Source organism: Lepidochelys olivacea (genome assembly GCF_965140295.1).
Source record: "Lepidochelys olivacea isolate rLepOli2 genome assembly, chromosome: 3".
Classification (NCBI taxonomy): Eukaryota; Metazoa; Chordata; order Testudines; family Cheloniidae; genus Lepidochelys; species Lepidochelys olivacea.
Genome location: NC_140413.1, coordinates 179772675 through 179794510, shown reverse-complemented (window position 1 = coordinate 179794510; position 21836 = coordinate 179772675). Strand labels below are relative to the sequence as shown.

The 21836-nt window shown below is 43.9% G+C and overlaps 1 protein-coding gene across 3 annotated transcripts in view; it reads left to right on the top strand.

Annotated features, from left to right (window-relative positions):
* Positions 1-21532, top strand: part of ACYP2 (acylphosphatase 2) — a 177376-nt gene extending 155844 nt beyond the window's left edge. For all 3 annotated transcript variants that reach the window (XM_084622265.1, XM_084622261.1, XM_084622263.1), the window contains one exon: positions 20865-21532. In XM_084622265.1, the coding sequence (XP_084478391.1) occupies positions 20865-20979 (115 nt within the window). In that variant the 3' untranslated portion in view covers positions 20980-21532. The remainder of the gene's footprint in view (positions 1-20864) is intronic.
* Positions 21533-21836: the final 304 nt, after the last annotated feature.

Below are 21836 nucleotides of genomic sequence, written 5' to 3'. Positions count from 1 at the left end.
AAGAGTTTATTTCATATAGCAATGACTTCTGGATATTAACCCCATCAGTCCCAACAAACACAGTCTGGATTCTCTGAGCAAAACCCAAACTCAAAATACCTGTAAAGCCTGCCTGTATCAAGCAGAAATCAGAGCTTTTGTTGCTTCCTGTTTGGAAAGTGGACCAGCCATTTTAGTCCATCCCTAAACCTCCTGCAGAATAGCCTAGAGGAGAATGGTGCCACGTTCTGGGACCAGCATGTTATTGGATTGGTTCAATACTACAACCACTTGTCGTCTGCAAACATTAATGTACTGGCTCCTAAACACCCTTCCTCCACATCACCTCACAGACCACCATGGCTCACTGATGAGCTATGTCAGATGAAGTGTGAAGGCAAGAGATTAAAATGCTACTGGTACAAGACATGATAGAGTCAATAATACAAATATGTGATACTATAAGTATGAGATATAAATCATGTAAAAAACAGTAGTGGGCCACTGAGGACTTTCTAGCAGCTGTTGACTTACTTTATGTTGTTCATTGTGGTGTGTTTCTTTCCGTATTTTACAGTAACTTGTTAAAATAGTTTTATATCTTCTTTGAACTTGGAAATAGGGACCTAATCCTCTCTCATTGTTCTCAGTGGAGGTTTTGCTATTGACTTCAGTGGAAGCAGGATCTGACCTGGAGTTAAATTGGTTTTGACTGTAGTTTTTGAGACTATTTAAGGGGTATTTCCCTCTCAGTACAGAACATACTGCTGAAGGACAAAAGCTAATGAGAAGCTATGAAATTGCACAAAAGCAGGGGTGGAATTAGGGTGGGATATGAGCACAATGTAGTAGCAATAAAATTCTTATAAAAAGTTAGTAAACCGGTGTTTTTGCACCTATTAATTTCAGGTAATATATAGCAATCCCATATATGTCTGAGTACAGGATAGCTCAGGCTTTTCAGTCTTGGCTCTTTTCCAGTTTTGATTCCTTTTATATCACAGCTGCAGACTAAGAAGAAAGCTTCTTCTGTAGACAAGTGGTCCAGGAGACAGACTCAGAGTAATAATAAAACATTTATATTACAGCACCCACCTGCTGTTAATGCTTTGCCATTTCATTTTTAAAGATTGAAGGAAACAGAGATTGACTCTCAAGTGAAATGTTTTGGACTTTATTTCAACAAACATAAAGAGCCTTAAAAATACACAGCAGCTATTAAATCAGAATATATCAGCCAAAATTATTCTTAAAATACATTGTTATGCTCTGATAACCTCTTTAAACAGCTTGTAGGTTTGAAGTTCAACTTATATTTAATTCTTTTCATAATGATGGTTCACAGGCAACAATGGCAGACTTTGCCATAGGGAAACTCACAGCAATATTGCTTCTCACACAAATGCCTCATTTTACCCGTGTGCCTACTAATAATAGAAATTAGAGAAACAGGACTATTTGAGATGATAAAAATCAGATTTCAGTGATGTGTGTCAGTGGGGAAGCTAGTGAGCAACCTGAATAGTTCTGAATTAAACCTCTATGGCTCTTTATTAGAGCTCTCAGTTGAAATGACTAAGACATCCTCCAGCAGAGTAATTTGCAGTCATGACTTGAAAGATGCCTTTAAATATTACAAATACTAAGCACCTATCTAGATAGTGTGTGATCTCTTACTTGCTCAGATTCAAAAATTGCTTGTGACAATTGAACTGATATCCTTGTGGAAGCTGTAAGACCATCAGAGTTAAGCAGCCTTGATATTAGGTCTTTTAAGAATGCTCACTCTTACATACATGGAGCTATAAATAATATCCATATGAAATAAATACTAAATTGTGGTGAACATATAAAATATTAACTCTTTAAGGTGTAAAAAGAACATGGACCTAGATTGTCTCTTACACAGAAAATTTCTTTCCCCTGCCAGCAGGCTCAGTCCAATTTCTGTACTTCCATAGGCTCAGACAATAGGGAGAGCATGCTGCAGAGCTGGCACCCACATCTGCTAGATCTGGGTCCCTTCTGCTCACAGTCAGTATGTAACTGTGGTATCACTGGAGTTAAATGCTTGTTTTTATTATTAGACAGACAGGATGGGTGAGGTAATATCTTTTATTGGACCAACTTCTGTTTGTGTGAGAGAGACAAGCTTTTGAGTTTACACAGTGCTCTTCAGGTCTAGGAAATGGAGTCGAGAGTGTCACAGCTAAATACAAGGTGGAACAGATTGTTTAGCATAAGTAGTTAACACATACTTCAAGGAACCATTCAAGGTGAAACAACGAGGAGTCCTTGTGGTACCTTAGAGACTAACAAATTTATTTGGGCATAAGTTTTCATGGGCTAAAACCCACTTCATCAGATGCATGGAGTGAAAAATACAGTAAGCGGTATATATATTACAGCATCCTGAACCCCTCATCCCCAGCCCAAAGCCCTCAGCCCCTCCTGCACCCCAACCCCCTGCCTCAACTCACAGTCCCCTCCCACACTCAAAATCCCTTGTCCCCACCCCTCAGCCTGGAGCCCACTCCTGCATCCCAAACCCCTCATCCCTGGCCACAGCCCAGAGCCAGTACCCCCAGCCCAGAGCCCTCAACCCCTCCCATACCCCAACCCCCTGCCTCAACCCACAGCCCCCTCCTGCACTCCGAATCCCTCGGTCCCAGCCTGGAGCCCCCTCCTGAACCCCAAACCTTTCATCGCCAGCCCCACCCCAGAGCCCTCACTCCCATCTGGAGCCCTCATCCCCTCCTGTACCCCAACCCCCTGCCCCAGTCCAGTGAAAGTGAGTGAGGGTGGGGGAGAGCGAGCCACTGAAGGAGGAAGAATGTAATGAGTGGGGGAGGGCACGGGGAAGGGGTGGGGCTAGGGTGTTCGGTTTTGTGTGACTAGAAAGTTGACAACCCTGACAGGAAGTTTCTTTCTCCTGATAGCCCCAACAGTGTACTTTTGCAGCAGGAGCGCATGAAGCACTCCTAGGGCCTGATTCTCGGTTGCCCGATGCCTCATATAGTCATTTAGACTAGTGCAATGTGCGTGTAAAACACTACCATTCTCAGTGAACTCTTGTGGTAATGAATTTCACAGATTGACTATGCGTTGTGTAAAAACATCACTTTAACACTACCTAATTCTGCAGACGTAGTTTGCTTTTTAAGATCTCAGTGAGATCTGTGAAACAAGCCAAATTTGAAGTTTGTTGCTGAAGCTGTTAAAAGCGGAACAAAATCTCTGACGAGAACATATGGGGAAAATGCTTTTTTTCTGCTCACATATCAAGAATAGGTCAACCAATTTTGTTCAAACTTTACAAAAAGAACATTTAGGCTCTGCAGTGGGTATCAGAACAGAGCAAGTTGTTCTCAGGTTTAAAGTTCCTTCTAGCTGAGAAATTGCTCCCTTTTGATTGTGAATTAATAGATATGGTCTTTCAATATGGGTCAAATGTGTCTAATGAAGCAGGTTTCTAAGGATTGTGTATGTAATGGACTACATTCTCTCCTGATGTGAATGGATGCAGCTCCATTGAAACCAACGAAGCTATGCTAATTGACACCAGTAGAAAATTTGGTTCAGTATTCGTAACATATACAGTATGTGATGAGCACATAGAAGTCGTATTTCTCATAACATTATAAATAGATATGTGACATCTAAATAGGTATGTATAATCTTGCTGTTTATTCAGTACTCTCAGGACGTCACACCTAATTTATATCCTTTCCATGTCAAAGACTCTGCTCATTTGCCCTTGTTGTTGACATTACTTTCAAATTGTTCCTCAAAAAATTCCTCACTGGATAGTCTATAGAGAAGTGCCAACCATAACTGCAGCAAGATCTGACTGAACCCCCTACCCCATCTCCCGATGAGAGCATACTTCAGTTTCCATGCCCACCCAGTTCTTGGCCTCTCTCCTTGGACTGTCAATTGGTCCAAGTTGTGATTGTATTTTTTGTTTTCCTTTCACTCAGTAAGGTGACCTAGTCCCAGACTTGTGACTCTGCTTTGTAGTGGTGTGGTCATCCTGATAAAATGTGTCAAAATTGTATTTCACCTCCAGGGAGTAATGCACTTTCTCTCTCTCTCTGCCACTTCCCCTTCCCTTCTCCATATATACAGTATAATGTGCTATATGTTTGGATAGCCATATACACATACACACTTACATAATGCCCTTTGATCCCAACCTAGCATTTTCTGTTGCTAACAATTTTTTTTTAATACAGTACAGTAGGCATGGTAATTTAAAATTACCCTGACCCACTTTCACTGATCGGATGCATCAGTTTCCATGGCAGCAGCAGTAGAGGGAACTTTAGTTTCAAAGGCTCTGTAGACAGATGCATTCTCCTTCAATAGGCTTCAGGTCCACACAGTTTAGAGCACAGTTTTGTAAATCACTTTATAAAGTTGCTAGGCTCAGTGTATTTTGGAGATCCTTGAACGCTGTTCTGCATGCTCTCCTTCTCCTCCAAGCAATTAATAATTCTCCCCAAGCTTCTCTCTTGGGACCTCTCAACCATTCCAGATTTCTCTAATGCTTTGCATTTGAGAGCCTGTGTTCCCCAGTTTACTTCCCATGAGATGTCCCTGACTGCTTTGCTCCCTCCCGCTACTTTCTTCACACCAACACTGGATCCTCTCAGCTTTGTCCCCAGATTCCCCTTTTGTTAGCAGACTCAATATCCTAAGCCTCTGAGCCAGGGGAAGGGAGAGACAGAGGATTGCTCTGAAGCATAGCTTTTGGGGCAGTTTATGTGTGGCCTATAAGTTATTTCCCATCCTTAACCCACCACTACTGCTGACCCAGGTGGTATGTGTGATTTTCACTGCGCCTGCCTCCCCTGCTCTACTTTATATAAAACCTAAAGAATCTGTGGAGGAGGCAGAGGAAATAATACATGGCAGCTGGCTTAGCAGCGTCTTTGGTCTAGTAACAGCTCAGACTCCAGCAGTCTTGCTGCATTCAGTGTAGGTGTTGACTGAAATGTGAAGATGTCTAGGCCCATGAGAAGCACTGCCCTTCTGGCCAGGAAATCTAAATTAGTGCCTTGCAGGTGTAAGCAGAGTCAGGATGAGCTCCACCCTGACATCTGGTGGTGAGGTGTGGCAAGTTGTGGAAAAGAACTTCAGGGGCTGATCTCATTTGCATAGGCACACCCACCCTGCCTAGCATGAGCCCATAGCTGCTCAAAAGGTCCCTTTGGCTGCTGTGGGATCCCCAGTGTCTCTGTTATTGGGTCAGAAAGAATAAATTGTTATTACCCTGACTATGGGAACTGTGCTTGGAACTGTACTGGGCCTTTTGTTTTGATGGAGGGACTCGCCATCAACTAAGCAGCACTTGCTAGGCAAGGGACATGGGTTCCAAAATTCTGTGAATAGAGAGAGGCTGGGGGCAAGTATTAATACTTGATGGCATAGGCCTCTTGGTGAGGGCCTTACATGGTAATTGCACTTCCTCCTCTCTCCACTGTGGAATATCAGAGCTAATTTTGATTCCATTTAGGAGTCTAATTACAGGCTGCTGAGCTCACTTTGGGCTGACAGTGCACCAGCACTGAGGCTCCCCTACTACAAGCTGAATTCACCTAAGAGCTGAAATCACTGAGCGTTGTGTTAAGTAGTGGGGGAGCCTGAAGCTATATTGTGGAGCAGTTTGCGGGACGGCTGGAGTGCCTTGTGGACAGGCTGGTGGAGCAGTTCATAGGACGGCGGGAGCTGCTTGTGGGACGTGGAGCGGAGCAGTTTGTGGACCGGCTGGTGGAGCAGTTCGTGGGACGGCGGGAACTGCTTGTGGGCCGCCGAGCTGAGCGAAGCAGTTCGTGGGGCGGCTGGCGGGGTGGAGTGGGGCGGAGCGAAGCGAAGGCCTATGGAGCTGTGGGGCGGTCAGCTTCAGATCATGTAACGTGCCCCTTCCTCTCTCTCTCTCCCCCCCTCCCCCATCTCCACCCAGGATGAGAGGTAAAGCTCTGCAGATAAACTTTCGAACTCTGGGGCTGCCCTGACCAGGGACAGAGACTTTTGGGCCACTGGACTTTTGGGACTTTAGGTGATTTGGGGTTGCTGGACTCAAGAACCAAAGGGAAAAGGCATGCCCCAATTTTTGCTCATGGGTTGTGTTATGAATCCTGTTGGTGGTGTTTCCCCAACATAATGCCACATTGTTTCTCTCTGTTATTAAAAGGCTTTTGCCACACTCAGACTCTGTGCTTGCGAGAGGGGAAGTATTGCCTCTTGGAGGCACCCAGCGGGGGTGGTATATATTTGTCCCAGGTCACTGGGTGGGGGCTCGAGCCGGTTTGCATTGTGTTATTGGAATGGAACCCCTAGATATTGAACCCGGCCCTTGTTGCTGCCAACTCTGACGGGCAGAAGGGTTACACAGGCATGGGTGGCAGGTGGAGTCCCCCTTCAGGCAGGTGGAGCCCCCAGATCTGCCCCTTCTGCCTGCATCTCCCCGGGCCAGAGCCCCAAGCACTCCCCCCTCAGCAAGAGGAGCCCCGAGTGCCCCCGCCCCCTCCACCTGACTGAAGGAGCCCTTGGCCAGACGCAGCCACGCCATGCCTCCCTTCTCCACCCCTCCATAGAACCCAAGCCGCTCAGGAAAAGCTGCAGCATGACAGCCTCTCTCCCCGAAGAAGAACCTGAGCTTTTGATGCGCCCCATGCAGGTTCTGGGGCAGCTGAGCAGGCAGTATGTGTTACTCAGCTTCCTGGGTTCATCAGCCATCTCTCTGGAGTCCTGGTTGATTACTGATGAACTCAGGAAGCTGAATAGCACATACTGCCTCCTCAGCTGCCCCAGAACCTGCATGAAGCATAATAAAACAAAAACGTCCCCCACCAAACCTGCAACCGGGTGTCCGGCGGCAAGGGCCAGGGGAGGCAGAACCTCTCCTGGCCTATTATATCCACTGCCCATGCTTGCAGGCAAGAATTGTGTTTAAAAACCTGGTCCTCTCTGACCTAGTTTGAATTGTACTATAGATGGGGTTAACATCTCTAGCATGTTAACTTTACCAAAAGCTGTTATGCAGATATTTTTGTAAATGTTAATACTCAATTTATGTGATGGTCTCATAACATCTTCTGGTCCTGCCTTATTCTCTGTGTGGGTGCGCGCACATGCACACATAATGTTCCTATTAAAAAAAAAAGCAAGCTTATCAGAGTGTTGCTAACTGTCCCTGTTTTATTGTGAGAGTCCCCCAAATTTTTTTCTTTTAAACCCAAGTTCCTGGAGACTATTGATGAAAGGAGAATGTCCACTCTCATTTAAAATAAAAGTAAGTTTCTAGCCCTCATAAGTGTGGAGAAAAGCCTGCAAACATGAAGCAAGTGCATCCTAAAGACTCGGAAACCAGAAAGCAAAGAAAAAGAACCCCACATTTATTATTTGTAGTGTCTCATTATTTAAAACCAATCTCATGACGTGGGGGTCTGAGTCATGAATTTTGAAGGCTTGAGGTTGGCAATAGTGTTTTCTATTAAGACAACACGATAGGAGTACTTAAATGTTTGAAATGTTGGTTTACTCACTCACTTAAAAATACAATCTTCAAAATGCAATCTCAAATATTCTATCCTTGCTAATTGAAAACAGTAAAGTTTAACAGCTCAGTGTTCCCTTTTTCAGATTCTATTTCTCATTCTATGTAAAGTGCATATCTACCTCTTGTTACACTGTTGTGCTAGTAAACAACACTGTAGTTAACATGCATGGGCAGCAGGTACAATAGACCAGGGAAGGCTAAGCCGTGGACCCACCGCCAGAGACCTGGGCTACTGTGGCCCTGCCCCTTCCCCGAGGCCCCAACTGGCTGCTGCTATTGCCTGCCCGCCATTGCTCGCTGGGTCCCTCCTCCCCGGGGGGCGGGGAAGTGAGGAGGGAACGCGGCGAGCCAGCAGTGGATGGGAGAGTCTGGCAGGGGAGTGAGGTGGCTCGGTTCGGCCAGTCTCAGGGGAGCCGGCAACTCAGGGTGGTGGTGGTGGTGGTGGCTTGGCTCGGTGTGGCTGGGACCAGACTGGTGCTTGGGGGCAAGGGGAGGGGCACCTGTCGTGGCTGGAGTAGGGAGGTCAGGGCTCCTCCAGTCGCCAGAGGGCCTTTAGGGGTCTTCCTGTTATGGGGGGGCACGGTTTGGGGCTCTGGCATGTGGGGGGCAGGGCCTTGGGCAAAAGGGACGTGGTCAGCTGGCTAGCCTACCCAAGGTGGGGGTTCACCCGCCACCCATGTTAACATGAAAGAGGCAATCACACCTAGGTAGCCCTTTCTAAAGCCTGGAGTCCCCAACCCTTTGTGCTTAGATCACCTTCGAAACCTGGTTCCATTTCATTTAACTGGGGTGACCATATTTTCATTCTGAATATGGGACACCTGGTAAAATTACTCATATTCAAGTGAATTCAATGGCAATCCATCAGAACTATGCAGTAAAAACGTTCAAATTAACATTCAAAAAACGTTCAAATTAACATCAGGTTGACTGAGAAAGAAATACTGAGTAGTTGGATTCTTTTTATTTACCTTCTTATCTTTAAGGTTCACATGGAGAGAGGACACACACACACACTCCCATACACCTCTCTCACACGGGGAGTGGTGATCGACTGACCCGACCCTCCCTGCCGGGTGCTCTCAGCCCTTCATGCCTGGCTGGGCCACGGGTCCAGACTTGCCTCTCCTGGTACCTAGCACCGTGTCTTCCCGAGGCAACACGTGGTGAGGGGGGGCCATGCAGGGTCACATGCCCTCCCTCCCCAGATTTCCTTCAGGGTTCACACCAGAATGTGGCCAGCAGCAGCCTTTCGGCACTGTGTGGGAGGGAAGGGATGGGAGCTGCTTCCAGCCAAAGGGGCGGGGGAATGACCTGGCCCGTGTCTTTGCAGAGCTCATCTCTTCTCCTCCCCCCCCATGGCTGGAAGCAGCTTTTTCCTTCTTGTCCGCACAGTGTTGAAAGGCAGCTAACACCTCCAGGCTGCTGCTGGCCACCAACATAATCCAGCCGCCTCCTGTCCCCCAACTACAGTGCAGGCAGGAAGGGGTTAAGCCCTAAGGATGCATTGTGCACCAGGGCCCAGGGAACCTGACTGCAGGGGCTTCAGTGAACCCAGCCAGAGAGGTGACTCAGCAGGGGAGGGTGCCTAGAGGACAGGACAGAGCAACCCCACGCTTCCTGGGTGCAGGACCCAGGGTTGGGCATGGGGTGAAGAGGGTGCTAAGTCCCTCCCTCGGGGGCTGCTGTGAAGGGCGCAAACAGGCTGGAAATTGCTTCCCCACCACCACTCCAGAGCTTAGCTGAGGGGTGGAGAGGCTTCCCCGTGCTAGCGCTGTGGGGGGCTTTGGCATATGCAGGGCTCGGCTCCTCCTGGCCAGCGCTCCGAGCCAGAGTGTCTTGGGCTTTCTGAGGCACCAGCCCAGCCTGAGGCAGTGGGGGAAGGGAGGAGCCTGCCAGCCGGGCTGCTGGTGAGCTCAGCTCTCCAATCAGGAGCTGGTTCTCTGCACAGTGCTGGGAGTGGGATGCGTCCTGCCGGGGGGGGGGGGGGATATGGAGGAGCAGCGGGGCTGGAGGGTGAAGGGGCAAAGCAGGGAGAGGACAGCGAGTGGAGAAGCACGTAAAGGGCAGCAGAGATGACATGTAGCCAGCTGCCACCTGGCGCCTGCCTGCACTCATCAGCCACCACAGCTTGCAGTGTGCAGCCGGTGCCAGCCGGAAATGGAATGGGGGGTGGGGCCCTGGTGGCCGAGAGCTGGCATGCAGCAGGGGCTGCACTCATGGACCAGCAGGGGGAGCAGCAGGCCCTGCGTGCTGCAACTTCACCCCACCATCAGCCTTGCACACCCACCCCCATCATCGGCCACTGGACCACCCCCACGCACCACTGGTGGGTGGGTGCCTGGCGAGCCGTGATCCAGCCAGCAACAGGAACCGCCAGTACTGATGGTGGGGGAGGGGGAGAGACAAATATGGTTAAATACTGTAAATACTGTAAAAATCAGTCTGGGTATGGAAATGCCTTCATGCTTGTTTCATCATGGGACAGATGCACTATGTATATATCTGAAATTTTACCTGCCCACAACCTCTCTCACATTTGATAGATTCATTTTCTTTTTAATTGTAAGTGACCATAGGATTCCTGAAAGATGCTAGGCTGCAAGCCCTGGAGAAGCCCTTTGTCCCTGGAGCAAGTACAAAACATGCAGCTGAAATGTAAATGTTCCCCCCTCCTGCAGTGTTCATTGATCACTCAGTGTTTAAAGTGCTTGCAAGAGCTTTGCTTTATTCTATGTCTGGTTCCAATTGGCTGTGCATGACACTAAGAGGTTCATAGCATCATGGGCGCTGACTTCCCCTCTGCCCTGTGAGTGCTTGACCCCACCCCCTGGTCCCGCCCCTACCCGGCCTCTGGCCCCACCCCGACACCATCCTCACCCCACCCCCATTCCACCCCTTCCCCAAAGTCCCCACTCCACCCTGTCTTTTCTCACCCCAGCCCTGCCCCCTTCCTGCCCCCATTCCAACGCCTTTCCTCCAAGTCCCTGCCCCTGCCCTGCCTCTTCTCCATCTCTTCCCCTGAGCGTGCTGTGTTCCCACTCCTCCCCCTCCCTCCTGGAAAGTCCTAAGCTCCTCCAAACAGCTGTTAGGTGGTGTGGGGGCAGGAAGCGCTGGGAGGAAGGGAGAGGAGCAGGGACGTGGCGCGCTGTTGGGGGAAGGAGGTGAGGAGAGAGGAGCTTGGCTACTGGTAGGTGCAGAGCACCCGCTAATTTGTCCCCACGGAGTCAGTGCCTATGCATAGCATGCTGCCCAGACTCTGTGTCTGGGCAGCATGCTTGCAGGCAGTCCCCAATATCACAACTCCAACCACTCCATAAGCATGTTTCAAACCATTTCCAGAAGACCACCTAAAGGCATAAGAGGGAAGTTCGACCTCCATACTGTATGCCTCTGAGTCCGCCAGTAGTGTTCTTTTTTGTTATGTGGACACCACCAACTCCTCTCACATGGGCCACGGATCAGCCATGAGCCCTTACTGATCTAGCCTGGACTTGAACCAGAGACTTAGATGTAAAAGGCTACATAATCCATTGCCATACCTTGGAGATATTGCCTTTGGATCAGTGTTCTAGTACAAACTGAGTTCTAACAACACACTAATAACATACATCAATTCCATTATCTTATTGCAAATCATGATTTTGTACATTAACCACATGCCAGGGACAGATGTCTAAAGTTTCACTCCACTGCTATCTTGAAAATTTGTCTATTGTCTGCAAACTTTGCGCCTTCACTGTTCATCGTATCACTATAAGAACAGCCATACTGTGTCAAACCAAAGGTCCATCTAGCCCACTATCCTGTTTTCCAACAGTGGCCAATATCAGGTGCCCCAGAGGGAATGAACAGAACAGGTAATCATCAAGTGATCCATCCCCTGTTGCCCATTCCCAGCTTCTGGCAAACAGAGATTAGGGGCACTATCCCTGTCCATCCTGGCTAATAGCCATTGATGGACCTATCCTCCATGAATTTATCTAGTTCTTTTTTGAACCCCGTTATAATCTTGGCCTTCACAACATCCTCTGACAAAGAGTTCCACATGTTGACGGTGCGTTGTGTGAAGAGATACTTCCTTTTGTTTATTTTATACCTGCTGCCTATTCATTTCATTTGGTGATGCCCTAGTTCTTGTGTTCTGGGAAAGGGTAAATAACACTTCCTTATTTATTTTCTCCAAACCCGTCATGATTTTATAGACCTCCATCATATCCCCCCTTAGTCATTTCTTTTCCAAGATGAAAATTCCCAATCTTATTAATCTCTCCTTGTACTCCTTGAAGTCTTTAAACTACAATTTGAGGACTTCAATAGCTCAGACATAGGTGAGAGGTTTTTCGCAGGAGTGGGTGGGTGAGATTCTGTGGCCTGCGTTGTGCAGGAGGTCGGACTAGATGATCATAATGGTTCCTTCTGACCTTAGTATCTATGAAAATGTACAAAAGCTCTTCCATACCCCTAATAATTTGTGTTGCCCTTTTCTGAACCTTTTCCAATTCCAATATATCTTTTTTGAGAAGAGGCGACCACATTTGCATGCAGTATTCAAGATGTGGGTGTACCACTGATTTATATAGAGGCAATATGATATTTTCTGCCTTATTATCTATCCCTTTCTTAATGATTCCCAACATTGTTAGCTTTTTGACTGCCGCTGCACACTGAGTGGATGTTTTCAGATTACTATCTACAATGACTCCAAGATCTCTTTCTTGAGTGGTAACAGCTAATTTAGAAAAAAAAAACCCACCACCATTTTATATGTATAGTTGGGATTATGTTTTCCAATGTGCATTACTTTGCATTTATCAACATTGAATTTCATCTGCTATTTTGTTGCCTAGTCACCCAGTTTTGTGAGATCCCTTTGTAGCTCTTCGCAGTCTACCATGGACTTAACTATCTTGAGTAATTTTGTATCATGTGCTAATTTTGCCACCTCACCGTTTACCCCTTTTTCCAGATCATTTATGAATATGTTGAATAGGACTGGTCCCAGAACAGACCCTTGTGAAACACTACTATTTACCTCTCTCCATTCTGAAAACTGACCATTTATTCCTACCATTTGTTTCCTATCTTTTAGCCAGTTACCAATCCATGAGAGGACCTTCCCTCTTATCCCAGGACAGCTTACTTTCCTTAAGAGCCTTTGGTGAGGGACCTTTCAAAGACTTTCTGAAAATCTTAAATACACTATATCCAATGGATCCCCCTTGTCCACATGCTTGTTGATGCCCTCAAAGAATTCTAGTAGATTGGTGAGGCACGATTTCCCTTTACAAAAATCATGTTGACTCTTCCTCAACAAATTACATTCATCTATGGGTCTGACAATTTTGTTCTTTACTATAGTTTCAACCTGTTTGCCCGGTATTGAAGTCAGGCTTACTGGCCTGTAATTGCCAGGGTCACCTCTGGAGCCCTTTTTAAAAATAGGCATCACATTAGCTATCCTCCAGTCATTTGCTACAGAAGCAGATTTAAATGATAGGTTACAAATTACAGTTATTAGTTCTGCAATTTCACATTTGAGTTCCTTCAGAACTCTTGATGAATAGCATCTGGGTCCCGGTGACTTATTACTGTTTAGTTTATCAATTTGTTCCAAAATCTCCTCTAATGACACCTCAATCTGGGACAATTCCTCAGATTTGTCACCTAAAAAGAATGGCTCCAGTTTGGGAATCTCTCTCACATCCTCAGCCATTAAGACTGATACAAAGAATTCATTTAGTTTCTCCGCAATGACCTTATTATCCTTAGTGTTCCCATGAACGGTGGGTATCAGAGGCTGGGGAAGGCTGTGCCCGGCAGGGGCGCAGAAGGGGCAGAGTCTAGGGCAGAAGGGGTGGGGCTGAGGGCTAGCCTCCCCCAGCCGGCAATTCACGCACCGCCCATAAGTGCTCCTTTAGCATCTCAATTAGCCAGAGGCCCCACTGGTTGTTTAGCAGGCTTCCTGCTTCTGGTGTACTTAAACAGAAATTTGCTATTATTTTTGGTCTTTGGCTAGCTGTTCTTCAAATTCTTTTTTGGCCTTCCTCATATTTTTGCTCTTCACTTGCCAGAGTTTATGCTCCTTTCTATTTTCCTCACTAGGATTTAACTGCCATCTTCTTTTCCAGTTCATTAATGAATATGTTGAATAGCACAGGCCCCAGTACAGAACCCCAGCGTTCCCCTGTCTCCATTGTGAAAGCTGATCATTTATTGCTAATCTTTGTTTCCTATGTTTCAACCACTTACTGATCCATGAGAGGACCTTCCCTGTTATCCCATGGCTACTTAGTTTCTTTAAGAGTCTGTGATGATGGCAAAGGCTTTCTGAAAATCCAAGTACCAGTCAATACAGTGATCACCCTTATCCACATGCTTGCTGACTGCCTCAAAAAATTTGAATAAATTAATGAGGTATGACTTCTCATTATAAAAACTGTGTTGCGTCTTCCCCCATCAAATCATGATTATCTGTATTTCTGTTCTTTACTATAATTTCAACCAATGTCTCCAGTACTGAAGTTAGGCTCACTGGCTTGTAACTGCCAGGATCTCTTCTGGAGCCATTTTGAAAAATTGGCATTACATTAACTACCTTCCAAAGTCATCTGGTACAGATGCTGATTTCAGTGATAGATTACATATTACCAATAAGAACGAGGAGTACTTGTGGCACCTCAGAGACTAACAAATTTATTTGGGCATAAGCTTTCGTGGGCTAAAACCCACTTCATCGGATGCATGAAGTGGAAAATACAGTAGGAAGATATATATACACACACACAGAACATGAAAAAATGGGTGTTGCCATACCAACTATAACGAGACTAATCAATTAAGGTGGGCTATTATCATACCACCTTAATTGATTAGTCTCGTTATAGTTGGTATGGCAACACCCATTTTTTCATGTTCTCTCTGTGTGTATATATATATCTTCCTACTGTATTTTCCACTGCATGCATCCGATGAAGTGGGTTTTAGCCCACGAAAGATTATACCCAAATAAATTTGTTAGTCTCTAAGATGCCACAAGTACTCCTCGTTCTTTTTGCTGATACAGACTAACACGGCTATCACTCTGAAACATATTACCAATAAGAAAAGGAGTACTTGTGGCACCTTAGAGACTAACCAATTTATTTGAGCATGAGCTTTCGTGAGCTACAGCTCACTTCATCGGATGCATGCTGTGGAAACTGCAGCAGACTTTATTTATACACAGAGAATATGAAAAAATATGTCCTCCCACCCCACTGTCCTGCTGGTAATAGCTTATCTAAAGTGATCATCAGGTGGGCCATTTCCAGCACAAATCCAGGTTTTCTCACCCTCCACCCCCCCACACAAATTCACTCTCCTGCTGGTGATAGCCCATCCAAAGTGACAACTCTTTACACAATGTGCATGATAATAAAGTTGGGCCATTTCCTGCACAAATCCAGGTTCTCTCACCCCCTCACCCCCCTCCCAAAAACCACACACACAAACTCACTATCCTGCTGGTAATAGCTCAATGGCCCACCTGATGATCACTTTAGATAAGCTATTACCAGCAGGACAGTGGGGTGGGAGGAGGTATTTTTTCATATTCTCTGTGTATAAATAAAGTCTGCTGCAGTTTCCACGGCATGCATCCGATGAAGTGAGCTGTAGCTCACGAAAGCTCATGCTCAAATAAATTGGTTAGTCTCTAAGGTGCCACAAGTCCTCCTTTTCTTTTTGCGAATACAGACTAACACGGCTGTTACTCTGAAACCTGTCATATTACCAATAGTAATTCTGCAATTTTATATTTGAGTTCCTTCAGAATTCTTGGGTGAATACCATCAGGTCCTTGTGACTTATTACGGCTCAGTTTATCAATTTGTTCTAAAACCTCTTCTATTGCCATCAATTTGGGACATAATACATGGTATTTGTACATAAATTTCACAATGATACTAATAACCAGTGTGACACTAGCTTTCATTTGAGGACTCATATGACGTTCTTTGGTGAACCAGAGAGTACATAACACAATCTGGATTTTCCTGTAACCCCCTTGGCAATGGTCATAAAGAGGTTTTGGGGTCATAATGTTCATAATTCGTGATCTTACTGGAATCCACTGAAGCTTTTGGTGACCACGTAATCGCTGGCTATGTAGCAGTATTCCTTGGTAAACACATTTTAATTCATTGGTCTTCCATCCTACTAAATGTGACATGTCCATATCAAGAAAGTTGCTAAAACCAAAGCAGTGATGATGGAGATGGTTGGTGGGTTTAGCTATGAACAACCTCATTGTGAATCTTGTCCTGTCACTTAATATGGAGCAGCTGACAAAGACTATGAGAATTGTAAACACCAAGTGGCCACTCCTCAGCCTTCCTTTTTCACTGCCATACAATAACGGTGGTGTAACCATGGCTCTATAGATCTGCAGCTTCATAGCAAGTTTGATGTTATAATTGCCACAGAGGCCACTGAAAGGGCTAAAGCATGGCAGCAGCTGCTGCTACACAAGTGTCCACGTTTTTCAAGTATCCTCCAGCACTCATCTTTGATGCTGCCCTAGTATTTGACAGTTGCCATCTGCTCACTATTCCATCTGGATAGGTTAATACTGAGCTGGTTGTAATCTGTAGTTGGAGACGGTGATAGTAATAACCAGGGACTTAGTTTTATCTGCATTAATAACCAGACCCATGTGCGCTGCTTCTTGCCCAATCAGACTGGCCATGAGCTCCAGCAATTCACCAAACTATACATGTTATCAATTCTCTTTCCATTTTTAAAGTCCCTTTGAAAATATTCCCCTCCCCCCACCCCCCACACACACCTTATTCTATTATTCTTGCTACACATTTGCATTACTGTGTGTCTTTCTACAAAGCACTTTGATACTAGTCAAAACTGTTTTACAAATGAATACATGATATTATACTATGTATTATAGTTACATATAAAGGGTTTGAAGAAGGTCTTAAAAAAATAAAATCAAAGATTCTGTACACTTCATATGTCTGACAATTGTACGGATTCCCAGGGTCTGTTCCCTAGATTTTTGTGAATTTTAATTAAAGCTAGGTGGCATGGCAAAGAGCTGAAAGAACAAATGGTTATTTTCAAAAAAATAACTAACAATACCACTGGATTTTTAAATGAAGCATAGCAGATAGGAAGGTCCTACAGAGTCCTCCTCTGGACACCAAAACCTATGCATTATAAGCACTGGTTCAAACTAAATTTTTCAAGGTTTATGCAGGGTGGCAGTGTGAAGAAGTTGTGACCACACTGGAGTCACACAACTAACAACCCACATAGCTCCTTGGGAACAATCTCTTTTGGGTCTAAATCTGTGTAAACATTTAGTAGAGATTGGATATTAATTTGATCTACAATAAACAGTTATAGACCAAATCAAGGCTTGTGTCCTCACAGACAGTTCCTTCTGAACACACATACTCCTCCCTAGATCTGTGTGGTATTTTGTAAGGGACCTTTCCCTTTCCACTTAGCCTCGCTTGAGCCTTCCTATAAGGGCGTTTCTATCTTGGATGCATGCTTCACTAACCCACCAAGTGCATTCTTACAGCTCCTAAAGTTATATCTCAAAACACTTGAGCTCTAGGCACATATTTGCTTTCATAACTAACCTTTAGAACTAGAGATTCCTCACTAACCAGGAATCTGTACACTAGCCCGCAAGGATAACGTTTAGTTGTCCAGGGCCAGGCCATTAATACAAGCTTTTATTTAACCATTTTAGTGGCAACACTGAATTGTTTCTGCAGCTGTAATACAAGTAATAAAAAACTCCTTTCTTGTTCCATACAGCCAGCAAAGGTCTCTGAGGCACTTTCAGATATTACATTGAATTGTCAGAAATTCAACATAAAAAGATCTCCTATCAACACTTTTCCCAGGTTCTTGATAGGGCTATAATAAAACGTGGCCTATGTCCCAGGTGTATTTCATACGCTGGTTCAAGGTCTAAAGCCTCCATGGATTTGTGGTTCTCGTGGTGGAGATATCAAGATAAGTCTCAGTCAGGGCCGGCTCCAGGCACCAGTGAAGGAAGCAGGTGCCTAGGGAGGCCCATAGAAAGGGGCGGCACTCCGTCCGTCATCGGGGCGGCACGTCTGCGTCTTCAGTGGCAATTCGGCGGTGGGCCCTGCAGTCCCTCTCTTCCTCTTCGGTGGCACTTCGGCAGCAGCTCAATGTATCTTTTTGTTTTGTTTTGTTTTTTTTCCTTCGCTGCTTGGGGTAGCAAAAAGGCTGGAGCTGGCGCTGGTCTCAGTGCAAGAATATTTTATTTGTGTAATGCTGAGTGTAACTTTCAGTAAAACTAATCAACAATTTAATTGCTTTAGCTCTTCAAATTCATATTGAATTGAATAAAATCTTATATTTTAACTGCTTTATTAAGTGAACAATTACTTAATTAAGACAGTCTTAGTCATGAATAAAAATGTATGTAAAATGCATTCCTCTTTAGATGCAGTACACAGAAAATGAATTCTACTTTGTTATTGCATTTGCTTTAGTAGATTGTATTATGATCTAGAATCTTGAGAAATTATTTGATCTTTGTAGAGCCATTCTAGTAGTAAAACCCAACATGATTATTAAATCTCACATCAGTTATTTGCATTATTTTCATATCTGTAAGTTCCTAAAAAATAGTCAATCACCTATCTTTATATCCTGTTAGTGCACACACAGGATGTACTGTATTTTGTGGAGCAGAGGTATTCATTTTTAGACAAAAATCACAATACTATACAATGTGTAGCCTGAAGCTCTGGCTAAAGCCAGCTTACACTTTACAAGAGTTTGCTGTAACTGGTACTGTGACGGGTTCCCCCCTGGATGGGTGCCACCTGGAACTGGGGTACCACTGAGCCCTGTGACCCACCAGCCTGGACTCCCTCTCACACTGTGCTGCTGTGACAAACTGCAGACCCACTCCCGGTCCTACACTTCCACCAGCATTCACACAGGCAGGGACACACCCAGCAGCAGTTACATGCAGGCTCTCTGACCAGACACTGCATGAACCAACAGTAGAGAGGCTACAGCCAAGATAACCCAGGTACGCAGCCCCCCACTGGAGTATAAACCCCAAAATTATACCATCTTGCACTGCACAGGGAACTGCACAGCATGAGCTCATCGAGTTCATCCCTCCCTCAATGTGGAGATGAAATGCAACAGGCCCCTAAGCTAAGACTCCCAAGCACTTCTCTCCAAATTTACTGGTTTAGATTAAAGCATAAAATAAGTTTATTAATTCCAAAAAGATAGATTTTAATTGATTATAAGTGATATCAAACAGATCAAAGCAGATTGCCTACCAAATAAACAAAAAATGCAGACTAAACTTAACATACTAGATAGATTGGATATGAATTAGCAGTTTCTCACCCTGACTGCTGGGGTACAAGCAGGCTTGCAGATTCTTAAGGAACAAGCTGTACTTGCTTTACAGCTTGGAATCCTCAGGCTTTTCATATGCAAGCTAGAGATCCCTTCAGCCTGGGTCCAGCACTTCCCCAGTTCAGTCTTTATTCCTCAGGTATTTCCAGGAGTCTTCTTGTGGGGGAGTGAAGAGCAACAGATGATGTCACTCCCTGCCTCATATAGCTTTAGCATATGGCAGGAACCCTTTGTCCCAAACTCAGTTTGTAGAAAAACACTGACACCCCAAAATGTCCAGAGTCATGTGGCCTGGTCACATGACCTTGTGGAGTCATAGCAGCCATTACTTACAGGCTGTCTGGAGTACTCTCAGGAAGGCTTACCAGGTGGGGCATAAGCTTCTCCTAAGGCCTGTCATTTTCCCTAATGGCTCATTACCCTGAATAGGCCTTTCCCAACCAGCTAGCTAGACTGAAAACATCTTGCCTAGTGAGCATTACCCAACTGTAACTACATTTGAAATACAGATACATAGTCAATATTCATAACTTCAGATAGAAAAATGATACATGCATACAAATAGGATAAAAATATTCAGTGAATAATAACTTTTCCAATGACATCTCATGTGATCTGTTTTGCATAAAGTGCATCATAATTATGCTATAATCATATTATAAGAATATCATTATGAAGAATATGGCATGCAGTGTCAAAGGTACCTCATGGCAAGGTAAAAAAAACCAACCAACCAAACAAATAAAAATACTTTAACAAATTTTATTCTCTCAAATAAATAAGATAAATTAAACCCTTAGGAAGTTTAAGTGTTGATAAATCATTTCAGATCCATTTACTGTGAGTGATGCTGAGAAGGATGATAATTTAGAAAAACTTTTCTGCACCATATTTGTACAGTGTATTGTGAAAACAGAAATTTGGAAAGGTTTGCTCATTCTTATCTGGAACAAAGAATTAACTAAAGGCCAGATTCTGCCACTCTTACTCATGCTGAGTAGTACCTTACTCCAGGAGTAGCCCTATTAATTTCAGTGTCATTTGAAGGAAAAACAATGTGTTTATGTAATTAAAGACTGTTCATTACACACATGCATGCAAGGGCAGAATTAATGTTGCACAGACAGCCTAAATTCTGGCATTTCCTAACTTTTTAATACTTGACTTTGCAACTCAATAATGTTCTCTTAATGTAGTTTATATGCTGTTTGATTTAAGGTTTCTCTGACCCACTCAAACATTCCAGGGTATTATAATCCTTTCTTGTTACTGTTTTTTTTAATGATATATAGTCCTCGGGTGCTTGCAATGAGTACTTTATTAACTTTGTAAACACATACTATTATAATGAATGACATAATTAAAATAGGTAAAACTGAGTACTCATTTTAATAAGAAAAGGAGTACTTGTGGCACCTTAGAGACTAACAAATTTATTTGAGCATAAGCTGAAGTGAGCTCACTTCAGCTTATGCTCAAATAAATTTGTTAGTCTCTAAGGTGCCACAAGTCCTCGTTTTCTTTTTGCGGATACAAACTAACACGGCTGCTCTCCGAAACCTGTCATTTTAATAATACACCCTTAAGGAGCCTACTTCAGCTGAAATTTTGTTCAGAGTCTAGATTTAATTGTATGTAATATTCTACAATGTATTTTGAAACACTCACAATTTTATTTACTATTTAAATAGTTTTATCTTACTTGTAAAGAGAAAAGGGGAAAAACAGCTGAGGGAGATAACAACATATTTGGAAACCATTTATCAGGACTAATTTCCGCATTGAAAAGCTGAACTTCATAAGCCCTTTAAATAGAAAGCACAACAGAAGAGCAAATGCCACTCGTGCAGTTCATTTTATTCTAACATACTTTTATTTTTATTTTGTTTTTCAGGAAGGCCTGGCTGAGTAAAGTTGGAAGTCCCAGTTCTCGCATAGACCGAACCAACTTTTTTAATGAGAAGGAGATCTCCAGGCTTGATTTCTCAGGATTTAGCACGAGATACTAATGGAGGAAGAAATCTTTAAGCACAAAATTATAATGCTTCAGCTGCATAGTAATTTCTGTGCCTCCGTGCAATAGCATGACAGCACTTTTTTTATGTCTGCTTCTTAGTAAAGTATAAAAATACCCCTTTTACATAATGTAGGGCTGTCAGTTACTGTATCAGAAATTTCACAATGTGAATCTTTACCAACATTGCCAATCTGTATATAATTTACTTAGAAGGAAGTATAAAAAAATCAATAAAAATATACAAAATCAGAAAATTCTAGTGCACAGTGAAATTTGTAAGACATGATCATAAAGAACCTAGTCTTTGCCCAATAAAATATTTGATTTATATAGATTAAAAAACAAACAATTAAAAAACAACTTACATTTCACTGTGGCATAATTAAAAATGTTTAACTACTTTAAGTAATCTTTAAACAGGATCACAGCAACATTCAGTAGTATATCCTATATGCTATGAATTGTAAACTTCTCTTGTATTATTTGTAATAATTAGTTAATGCTGTAGCAAGTGTTCTAAAATAAATGTATTTTGCCTTATAAAATGTACCCAGCCAAGTCTGATTAAAAACTTTCCATAATGATGTCTGGGTAGCTCAAGATAAGGGATTTAGAGATATATAGTCTTTCATAGATCTTTTGTCCAATCCCAGCCAGGATCAATATTGACTAAGTTACTTCCATCTGATTTTTTCATGGTGACCTATATGATATGAGTTGATGGCTTTAGTCTCATAGCTAATGGCCAGGGATTTGCATCACAAAAATCACCACTAACTAGGGTTATCACTTAAGACCTGATCCTGCACAGACTTAACCAAGTACATCATATTGAGCACCGGTAGTCCC